The sequence below is a fragment of the Heptranchias perlo genome, chromosome 22 (genome assembly GCF_035084215.1).
Source record: "Heptranchias perlo isolate sHepPer1 chromosome 22, sHepPer1.hap1, whole genome shotgun sequence".
Taxonomy (NCBI): Eukaryota; Metazoa; Chordata; class Chondrichthyes; order Hexanchiformes; family Hexanchidae; genus Heptranchias; species Heptranchias perlo.
Genome location: NC_090346.1, coordinates 38,281,079 through 38,293,239, shown reverse-complemented (window position 1 = coordinate 38,293,239; position 12,161 = coordinate 38,281,079). Strand labels below are relative to the sequence as shown.

General features: G+C 41.1%; 1 protein-coding gene across 1 annotated transcript; it reads right to left on the bottom strand.

Annotated features, from left to right (window-relative positions):
- Positions 1–308: 308 nt before the first annotated feature.
- On the bottom strand, positions 309–1,448 carry LOC137340547 (interferon-inducible GTPase 5-like). Its single transcript, XM_068003064.1, has one exon. The coding sequence runs from the start codon at positions 1,446–1,448 to the stop codon at positions 309–311; it is 1,140 nt and encodes a 379-aa protein (XP_067859165.1).
- Between the last annotated feature and the right edge of the window lie 10,713 nt (positions 1,449–12,161).

Genomic DNA, 12,161 nt, shown 5'->3' with positions numbered 1-12,161 from the left:
GTTTAGAAGGGAAAGATCAGGGCTCATTTTCAGAGAGTACGCTCCTAATGTGGAGCCTCACCCACCAGGAGCACATATCGGGAAACTGCAGAAGCCCACCCCACAATCTTCCTGACAAAGCTCCATGACTTCTCTGAGAACATTAGATAAAGTAGCCAATAGAATTTGCCACCATATGGTTTACTCGAGCCTTCAGAAGGTTTCGATAAGGTTCTGCATGAATGATTTTTGATTAGGCCAAAAGCTGAGGGAACCCAGGGTATAGTATAGGACTGGATATGAAGTTAGATAATATGCTATAGATAAATTTAATCTGTTTCAAATACAGTCTTGACTGCCCTTTGTGTGGTTTTCACACGTTCATTTAGTGAATCCTTCAGTAACATGGCAGTGAAACAAAAGGATGACACTGCTCCAAAGACAGAAATAATCAGTGGTGTGAAGTCAAGTTTGACCTCAGCTATTGTGCAGGCAATGGCGGTGATGCCTAACAGTAGTCTGATAAGTACGCGGGTTATTTTACCCGGCGACTGAATTTCAGTTTGCAGAACTGTCAAGGGTTTACCAGCTGTGGCAGCCAGTCTTTGCAAACACTTATCACGTAGATCAAGATGGTGCCAGAGATACACCAGTCCTGCAACCAGCAACCCAATACCAGTGGCAAAGGACAAGCCTGGAACTGGCACTGCTCCCATGGCTCCAGCAAGTGTTGCAGTCATCCAAATTCTTTTCTCCAACATTTTTCTTTTCTGTTCTATAATTTTTGAAGTTACATTCGGAAGAGAGAGCAAGAAAGCAATCTTCTTTATATTTAGCAGATTGTTTGCAAGGGTGTCTTTTAGAGCAGGCAAATCATATTTATTCTGGTGAAAACTTGAAATCAGAAAAACAGCTGGTGCTGTAATCCCTGTGTCTTCTAAGTTGCTGACACAGTCCATCCTGATTTTATGTAATTCTTCATTAAAAGCCGTACCTTCCATTTCCATTGGAGGGAGGTCATTATCAGTTTTAGACTGCACAAAATAGAACTGTTTGCCCTCCTGTTGAATCGCTTTGGCAAACTCCCCATTAATTCCTTTGAATCGACAGTTTGACACAATAATGAACAAGTCATATCTTTCAATATTGACCAGTTTTAGGTAATCATTCAGTTGTAGATTACAAGAATCTATTCCTGGAAGTTCCCAGAATTGAACATTAGGCAGAGTAGGATGGGGATATACGATTGGCTCCTTATTGGTTTCTTCATTACCAACTCTTACCTTCTCACTTATCTCAAGACCTCTCACAGCATCGATAAAGGTGGATTTCCCTGATCCTATTTCACCTGTAACTGCAATATTAAGTTGTGCATTATCCAAGTCATCCAATTTGTTCTTTATCTCTGGTATAACTGCTTCTAATCCACCAGTGTTATAACTGGTTTTAAGTTGTTCAAGTTCTTCCATATTGAAGAATGTAGAAGTTGAAATCATTGGATCTCTGAAAAGAAGAGAATTATTTACATAATACACAATGCATCCAGTTTCAGTAGTACATAAACTATCTTACTGACTCTTAAATAGATCTTGACTATTGAAGGTAGCATCAACATAAATGGAATACATTCTACCATGTAATGTGTATGGAATTAACCCTCAGTAAGGATCTATTCATGTGGCCAAGTCCACACAGATGGATAAGCTGAATTACCATTCATGTCCTCTCCATTGTAGCATGTGCTGTATCTGCATATCCGCTCAAATGAAGGGGACTAGTGTAATGTACAGGTAGCTAATAGATCAGAGGAGTGGTTCAGCATTCCTGTGTGCTGGGAGAAAAGGTGTAATTGGAAGAGCAGGCAACGAGCCGATTTCTTTCTGGCCTGCAATTCAGTGCCCTTCTATCTTTAGTGAGCTGAAGTGCCTGCTCCCATTTTATACACAAGCTTCGTTAGGACACCAGATTTAATGCACAAATATAAATGAACACTTAGCACAATACAACATTATTTCTGCTGAAATAAAAAACAGAAAATGCTAGAAAAGCTCAGCAAGTGAGGCAGCATCTGTGGAGAAAGAAACAGAGTTAACGTCTCAGGTCGAAGACCTTTCGTCAGAACTTCGGTATTTCTGTTGAATTTGCTTTTTTCCCCTTCTGTTCTCATTTGGAATGGAAGTCAGGGAAGCTCCATGGACACATGAGCAACTTAAATAACTTTTTTTTGGCAATGTTTACAGTACATTTTTAGTACAATGGTTTTTGTTAGATAAATTTCCGTATTTGACATTATTTAATATTGACTTCAGAATTTTCGGAAGCCTTTTTAATTCCTAAAGCTTGCTTTTGAAGTGCCTCAAATACATTATTACACGGTTGAAGTAATGCAAGATGAGAGAAGAGAGGCCAGGGAGATCTGCAGGACCCAGCCCACTCCGCAGACCTTGAAACAACTATCTACCAATAATTCAGGACAACTGCTTCAGTTTGCTGCATATCAGCAGGGTGAAACTTTGCCATCTGCAGCAAGGGCTCCTGCAACCAAATTGCAATGAGGGGGCAGCTGTACCCATGGTTGGCACAGTCACCGCTGCCCTGAATTGTTATGCCTCTAGCTCAATCCCAGCAGCACTTCAATATCGGGTACATATAAGGATCAAAAAGGATACTGCATTGGTGAGCATGGCCAGCACTTCCATCATCTTTTTCATCGAACAGTATGATATGGCTGCCCGGTATCAACACAATGGTGCACTTCCCAAAGTACTGGGGTTCACCATTCACGGCCATGCACCCAATCTGAAGCTCTTGGAAGATGCGAGTGTAGTAATGCTTTCAATTGTACATTGCACCTTGACAATGTGCTCTGCCGAGGGACCCTTATACATGAGTTGCAATAAGGGAGTTGTAAATGTGTCTGAGGACTTGGCATGGGTGAGCAATAAATATGCAACAGGTCGACAGGCTACACTTTCCAGGATGCGCCAGGGTAATGTTGGATATTTCCTTTCCAGAGTTGCCCTTTTCTCTCACATCTGTTTCCTTGTCCTACAATGTTCAGATTTACCGCCACTTCCTTCTGCCTAGCATGGTGCACTGCTGTCTTGTGGAGAGGGTGCCCCCTCGTTTCAAACATGGCAAGCCTCCCACCCCCACCACCCCTCACCCTGCCAACTCATGCAGCAGAATATCCATTCCACCAGCCAAAGACAGATTCAGGGGCAGCACTGCTCTGCCATTTGCTCAGAGTCCATTTTGTGCCTTCACTTCCCTTTTACCCTAATTGGTCATTTTTTTCCAACCTCACCCTATAAAGCCAATGCAAAGATTGAAAACATGAGTGAACCTTTCAGCCTTTAAAAAGACTCCAATGGTTTTATCCCCATACATGAAGCTACTTACCTTTAAGTGCACATTCCTTTAATTTCGAACAGCAGTTTGAGAGCTGCATTCTCCTGACCTGACATTCTCCAGAAAATGTATGAGAAATGGAAGTTGTAGGAACCCCCCACCCCCTCCCCCACACCCCCCCCCCCCCCAGCAAAATAGATTTGTGTGGCCCTGACAATTATTATGACAGAGTCATTGGACATTGGGAAGGTACCAGTACATTGGAAACAGGCTATTGTGGTGCCGATATTCAAAAAGGGCGACAGCAAATACAGGCAACTACAGGCCAATAGTTTCCATGTAAAATAATGGGAATCAATTATCAAGAGTAAATTTGAGGATCATCTGTACAACAATAACCTAGTTAACAGCATTCAGCATGAATTCAGAAAGGGAAGATCATCCCTGACCAACCTTCTTAACGTCTTTGAGGAAATGACAACCCAAGTGAGATGTGGTGTATCTAAACTTCCAAAGGACTTTAGAAAGGCTTTGCTTTAAACACAAAACTGTGGGGATTCAGGGTAAACCTTGGGAATGGATAAGAAATTGTCTGAAGGGTAGGAAACCATGAGTAGTCATTGGAGGAGTTATGTCAGAGTTGGGAAGTGGGGGGGTGGGAATTAAGAATTGACTGGGGTGCCTCAGGGCTCAGTGCTGGAATCGCTATGGTTTCTAATTTAAGTAAATTATCTGGATTCAGAAATTCGAAATAAAATGGTCATATTGGAGCTGATGGCAAACTAGGAGGGGCAGTGGAATCAGAAGAGGCAGCTTAAAAATTACAGAATGAATTGGACAGATATGCAAGTGGGTAGAACAATGGCAAATGATATTTAATGCAGACGTGTTAAAGTGCTACACATGGGAAGAAAAAATAGATGACATATACTCCATGAATGAAGTTGAAATAGCTAAGGATGAAGCTGAGAGACACCTAGGCTCAACGCTAAATAAGTCCAACCAATGCAGAGTAGTGATCCACAAAGCCAATACAGTAGAATATGTCAGAGGAGGTAATGATCAAACTTTATAGTGCTCTGGTCACCACATCTTAAGTACTGCGTCCAGTTCTGATCACCAAAAATGAGAGACACTCAAGTGCTGGAGGCAGTACAGAGAAGGGCCAAAAGGATGATTCCCAGAGTCAGAGGTCTGAGTTATAAAGAAACAATGGAGAGACTTAAGCTTTGGAAAGGAGGCATCCAAGAGGTGATCTTATAGAGGTATACGGTGTGGTTAAGGGTATTAAAAAAGTTTACCCAGAATTGTATTTTAAAGGAGTAGAACCAAGAGAGTAGAGCAGGCATTGGGACTGCTCTGCTCAGTTTTCTGGTTCCTTCTGCTGCTATCAGCCAGCATTTGCCCCTCCCTCCCATTCTCCTGCCTCTCCTTCCCGGGGCTTACCCGAGGGCTGGTGCTGGCGAGGCAGCCAGCCCACATTGGTACTCTACAATCTGGCGAGCTGCCTCTGGTCACCCAATTGCTGTCTGCAGCTCACTGGAAATATGCTGATGAGCCAGAGGACTAATTTTGGATGAGCCTTTGGCTTCTGGCTTCTGGAGTGGTCCCAGTGCGCCGACCATTCTGTGCCCCAAAACAGGCCAAAACCAATTTCTAGGCCAAAATTCCAAGTAAGGAAATGAAATAGTAAGCGTATGAAAAGCTTGTGTGCTATGATCATATTTCACTCATTTGTGGAATGGGAGACCTTCTGTCATCCCTCTGAAATCAATGACTCACTAACCAAGTCACAGAAACATGCAGCTTTGAAATCTGCAATTTCTGAAAATGCTGTTTTGTTAGCAGGTCATAAATGACGTAGAAAAAAAAAATATTCTCTTGCTTTTTTATTGAAAGAGGAATCTTTTGTTCCCCCTGCCCCAGGTCTTGCTTTTAAGATTCTGTATTCAATCAGAAAATATTCCTGGTTTTCAGATCTTTTACATTTTACTGTCACTTAGCATCACCTAATTACTTGGTAAATACTATTATATATTCAAATAACAATGGTTTCCACATACCGATAATGTTTAACCTATATAGTGTGTTTCTTTTGGTTTGTCCTCAATATATTTATTGGAAAACAATTTAATCTTTTTCCAAATTGATTACTTACTCCCTGCGCACTTATTTCAAATGACCAAGAATTTAATTTATTACAGATTTATAATTAGAAATCTTTATTCTCTCTTAAAGCAGGATTAATCAAAATGGGTTGCTTGGTGTATTAATATAGCAATATATGCCGCGTTAATCCAGCTACTAACGTGTTACACTGTAGTTCACTAGAAATACAGCGATGAGGCTGAGCATTGCAGAGAGGATTTCAGAACATGGGCTTGCAGTGCTAATGTGCATCAACACTTTAATTGGTTTCAAAAATATTGCATTTGATGCACAATGCTCGTATTTCCAAAAGGTACCAATTTTAATTTTCCCTCCAAACCTCACAGTTTATATTATAAAGGAAAGGCCCGCGACCAAGCCCCGTCCGTCCCCATTGACATTGCAGCACTCTCCGGAGCTCGTTTCCTCCGGAGCCAAATTCTCATCTCCAGCCTGCGACTGGAGGAACAATGCAGTGAATCTATAATTAGTTTTAGAATTAGTATATATAATATCGCCAATGTAAACCTTTTAGATGCTGATAATATTGAAATCTCTACGTATTATTATATTAATTCTGTCCCTAGTACTTGAAGCGACCTGGACAATTTCCTACCCGCATTACCATTGACACGCAGGCCAGTCCGCAGAGATAGCGATGCAGATGATAAGAAATAGTATTCAACATCCTACAAATACCTAAATGAACCTGCAAGTATGATCTTTGAGAGACATAGATAATTACCCTAGCATCGTCCTCTGCACAATCCCTCTTTTCTGATTCTAAATGTTTCAATACACAACAGTCTATAAAGGTTCCCAACAGCAAGACAGATAGAAAGACGGGTCAACACTCAGAATAAGAAGCCAGAAAAAAATTGCGTTTAATATGGGAAATCGACGACTAAACCATGCTTATAAATAGGGGGGGCATGTTTAGAACAGACTGAGGATGAAAAATGTAGTTATTGCCAGTGTATGCATTACAATCCCAGTAAACCAGCCGGTACCTGTCTAATAACGACAGGAATGTTATATACCAGGTAACATAGAATATATTATTCTGCTGCTATGAGCTATGTTTAAAGTGACCTGTCCCTTGAAGGCCACAGACTGTTGTAAATTCTGAGGCCAATTAGCGGTTAATTGCAGCTGGTGAAGGGAATTTGCAGCATGACATGTGCTTGTATATTTCTGGGTCAGGGTCAGAATAAACCAACTTTCTTTTCCTATACCTTAATTATGATGAATGCATGTTAGATACAAGACATATAGGGGGTAATTTTGACTTTTGTGCAATAGAGTAAAACGGGTGATAGTTATTGCCCATTTTACAGTATCACACAAAGTCAAAATTACCCCCACATACACCAGCTAAATGTCAGATAATATACTTTCTATAAGGACTAGCATGCTATAACGCACAGTGTATTATACTACTGCTAAGGTGCAGCTGCATGTACTTTGTATATCCCTTTAGAGCAAATTGGTCTAATTGCTGTATTTACACATTCTGAGGCCAACTAGAGGTTAATTGCGCTTTGGTAGATCCTGAAGTCAATTAGAGGATATGTTCTGTTTCTCTTGTAACCGATTAGGAGACACTGGGTTGCCCCAGTGTCATCGACCCAAATAAACTTAACAAAAGTGCCCCCTTTTTAAAGGGGCACAAACACTAAACACCCAAATTATAAAAAAAGAGGACAAAGGAAACTTATCAAATTAAATAAGAATATTATTTCCACTATCAAGCATGCACTCCAATCCCTGCGGTGCCCATCGGTCACGGAAGGCCTCAAGCGTACTGGCGGACACTGCATGCACCCTTTCCAGGGCAGGATATGTTCTGTTGCTGGCAAAGTTCCTCTAAAACCAACAGGGAATGACTAGTTTGGCTGGTAAGTGTAAACTCTGCTCAGTGGTAGCACTCTTGCTTTGTACTCAAAAGGTCATACATTTAAGCCCCGCTGCAGGACTTGGAATTGATGAAAACTGAGGGAACGCTGTATTGTCGGAGGTGCTGTCTTTCAGGTCAGGTGTTAAACCAAGTCCTCATCTGCCTTTTCAGGGGATATAAAAATCTCATAGCACTATTCAAAGAAAGAAGAGGAGGGGAGTTCTCCTGATATTCTGGCCAACATTTGTCCCTCAACCAACATCAAGTTAACTGGTCATTTATATAATTATTGTTTGTGTGACCTTCCTATGTGCACATGGACTGCTCTGTTTACCAGTAATTACACTTCGAAAAGTAATGCATTGGCTGTGAAATGCTTTGAGGCAACCTGAAGATGTGAAAGGTGCAATATAAATGAAGTTCAATCTTTCTAACAGCTGAGAACATAGAAATAGCAGATGACATTTTAGAAGGAAACTGAACAGAAACAAGAAGTTTGTTAAATATCCTATGAGGTAATCAAAAAAGTCATTGTTTCTCATAATAAAAGTTAGTTTTGAATGCAATATTACCATCTTTTTAATGATCTGTATTTGTTTATATTAAACTTTCAACATAAGTGCACCAAATTGCATTACATAAGCTACTTTAAATCCAATCAGTTGGAAGAAGTAATTAAACTCATGTTAATTTTACACAGAGGTAAGTGTTTTTTATTGACTATTTTGTAGTGTTATTAGGTATAGGTACATAGGAACATAGGAACAGGAGTAGGCCATTCAGCCCCTCGTGCCTGCTCCGCCATTTGATAAGATCATGGCTGATCTGTGATCTAACTCCATATACCTGCCTTTGGCCCATATCCCTTATTACCTTTGGTTGCCAAAAACCTATCTATCTCACATTTAAATTTAGCAATTGAGCTAGTATCAATTGCCGTTTGCAGAAGAGAGTTCCAAACTTCTACAACCATTTGTGTGTAGAAATCTTTTCTAATCTCACTCCTGAAAGGTCTGGCTCTAATTTTTAGACCGTGCCCCCTACTCCTAAAATCCCCAACCAGCGGAAATAGTTTCTCTCTATCCACCCTAGGTGGTATTTGTTTCGATTTCCCAACAACTATCCATATCGTTTTCCATCTTTCTATCAGGACTAAGCACTGGAGGTCTCTTTCCCAGAGGTTGGGCAATCCCACTAGGGAAGCATAACTTGGCTACAGTTTGAAGTCCGTTTATCTGTTCCTCAGTGAAGATTCTTCATTCAGATTTGGGAAAAGAAAGTAGTTCAAGTCTGCAAAATAAAAACAGAAATGCTGGAAAAACAAATCAGACTAGTCAGCATCTATAAAAAGAAAAGGAAAGTTATGACATTTCAGGTATGTACTCTTCATCAGATGCTGGCATGTATTTCCAGCATTTGTTGCTTTTCCTTTTAATTTTACTAGCTTATATCCTAAGTTCTACAATGGTTCCAATTTCAACTGCAGGTATCAAATAGTTGAATGAGGAAAGAACTTAGTTTTGTGAAAATTTTTAATATGTTTATACCAAATAAATTCAATATTTCCCATACTCTCTTTTTTTGTTTCGTCTGCCTTAAAATAGTGTCTTTGCATCAATCAGGAAAACCTTACTATACTATGGAAAGATAACAAAAATCAAATATTTTTGGAAAAATCTGCAGTACACGTCTGATTAGCAAAGTGACTGCACAACTCTGAATGTCAACTGAAACTGGTTTACCAGTGATGTCTCATAGGGATTGGTGTTAGGACCTTTGCTATTTACTATTTGTATTAATAATTTCGATGTAGGTGTTGGGGAAATGATCCGCAAGTTTGAGGATCAAGATTTTTGCGAGTGTAGAGGATGCTCAACTACTGCAAACAGATCTTGTTGTGTTGGAAGAATGGACCTATTTTTGGCTAATGTTTACCTTAAAAATGTGTTGTGTAATGCATGTGGTCAGATCAAATGTTGCATATAATCAAATGCCAATCACAGTTCTAAGCCAGCAATACATCGAAGACACAAACTGAACAAAGATGCGTCTCTCCCAGAGCAGCCTGCAAAACTTTCTGGCCCATTCAGTACAACTTTTGACATGACTTTCTCAAACCCACAACACCATGCTTCAGTGAAAATGGGTTTTCGCCAGTGTTGATTTTTAAAAAGCTGATATTGTGTTGCTAAAAACAGCACGTAAGAGACTAACAGCCAAGGCCACACAAATCATCATTTCAGCAAAAGGTATCAGTTCAGATATCACAAGTTGTCTGAAAAGGAGTCCCTAAGGTGCTAGTTTTTTTATGGCCCACTCAAAGGTTGTCTTAAATTATAATTAGTTAATCAACCCAGGGACACTATTTGCAATCACAGACATCATTACCATTGTCATAGATAGGTCATGCATACAATATTGATTAACGTTTATTTGATCTAGTGTTGTTAAAACAAGTGCAGCATTTTGTAAATGGATTTCATCTCTTAAAACTTCAAAGGGTCTGGATTATATTCTGTGAGGAAGTTGCTTAGAATAGTATAAAATATTGGTTAGCCACAGCTTGAGTGCAGGTCTGGTCACCACATTACAGGAAAGATGTGATTGCACTAGAGAGGGTGCAGAGGAGATTTATAAGGATGTTGCCAGGGCTGGAGAATTTTAGCTATGCGGAAAGATTGTATAGGCTGGGGTTGTTTTCATTGGAACGAAGGAGGCTGAGGGGTGATTTAATTGCGGTTAAATCACCTCTCAGCCTCATTAAAATTATGAGGAGCCTGGATAGAGTGGATAGGAAGAACCTAGTTCCCTTAGCAGAGGGGTCAGTGACCGTGGAGCATAGATTTAAAGTAATTGGTAGAAGGATTAGAGGGGAGCTGTGGAGAATTTTTTTCACCCAGAGGTGCTGGCGGTCTAGAACTCACTGCCTGAAAGGGTGTTGAGACAGAAACCCTCATCACATTTAAAAAGTACTTGGATGCGCATTTGATGTGCCATAACCTACAGGGCTACGGATAAAATGCTGCAAAGTGGGATTAAGCTAGATAGCTATTTTTCGGCTGGCACGGACACGATGGGCCGAATGGCCTCCTTCTGTGCCGTAACTTTCTATGATTCTATGTCAATCACTCGCCAGCTGATCAGTTGGCTAGTCACAGGCAGTCTTCAGCTGCTCTGAGGCAGCCAGTGGCTGTATTCAGTCAGTTCCAGTCTCACAGCCAACAACTACAGCTGTGTGGTTTTTTTAAGTCATTGCAACGAGGGGTAATTTTAAGAATTTGCACTGAGTTTCACAGCCCAGGAGCACAAATTGGTAAAACGAACCCTATGTTCTTTACTTTGTCATTTTACTTAATTTGGAACTCCTTTTTTCCTTGCAGGTGGAGTGAGGCATGGCTTGCTGGCACCATCCGGTGACGAGCTTCTGAGGTCTCTGTTCTCAGATCTTGTGTCATTAGGCACTTTACAACCTTCCGGACTCAACATTGATTTCAATAACTTCAGATCATAACCACTGCACCCATTTTATTTTTAAATAAATTTTGAAAACATTTTTTAATATTTATTGGACTGCAGCTGCTGGTTATGGCTCTGTTGCCATTCACAGCTACTTTAGACTGATATTTTGTTTCTTTACTTGTCCCATTACCACCCTCCTTGCCTTACACCATCAAAACCTTTTGTCATTTAATCACCCTTGCCCTCTACCCTATCACAGACCTTTTGTTCTAATGTAAGGAGTCTTACAACACCAGGTTATAGTCCAACAGCTTTATTTGAAATCACAAGCTTTCGGAGCTTTCCTCCTTCATCAGGTGAGCCTAGTAGCATAGTGGTTATGTTACTGAGCTAGTAATCCAGAGGCCTAGACTAAAATCCAGAGTCATGAGTTCAAATCCTGTCACGGCAGCTGGTGAATTAAAATTCAATTAATTAAATAAAAAATCTGGAATTAAAATACTAGTATCAGTAATGATGGCCATGAAACTACTGGATTGTCATAAAAACCCATCTGGTTCACTAATGCCCTTTAGGGAAGGAAGCCTGCTGCCCTTACCCAGTCTGGCCTATATGTGACTCCTGAGCCACAGCAATGTGGTTGATTCTTAATTGCCCTCTGAAATGGCCTAGCAAACCACTCAGTTGTAAAATCTTGCTATGAAAAGTCAAGAAGGTGGCTCACCACCACCTTCTCAAGGGCAAATAGGGATGGGCAATAAATGCCAGCCTTGCCAGCGACGCCCACATCCCGTGAACGAATAAAAAATTTTTTATCTTCTATCACTAATGGTAGCTGCATGATGCAACCCGTTGCTTTCTCCAAGGCATTAATACGATTCTTGATTTTTGAGTCCAAACTACAACTGAAGCCGATTCTAGCGGCCGGCAGCATTACCATGCCCGCCCGCCCTGTCAACATCACGGCTCCTGGAATCCTGCCCTGGGCGTGGGCCCGACTCGCTGTCACCATGGTTACGAAGCGCCGGGCGCGGGAGCCGCTCACGTGACGTATGTTTGCATCACGCGCTCCTCTCACGTGGCCCGCTTGCCGTGTGGCATGTCGGGAGTTGTAGTTTCTCCCAGACCGAACCGGCTTATCCCGAGTAAAAAGAAAAATTGAAAACCGCGAATCGCGGGAACCTAGTGGCTTATAGTGCCCGGTTAGTCGAGTAGGCGCAGCAGGGGAAAGGTTTTACGGAACGGGGCACGAGAAACGGAAACGCTCGACTTTAGGTCGGAACGTTTATGCGGAATGTTTGCGACGGCGGAAGCGATACTGCGACGG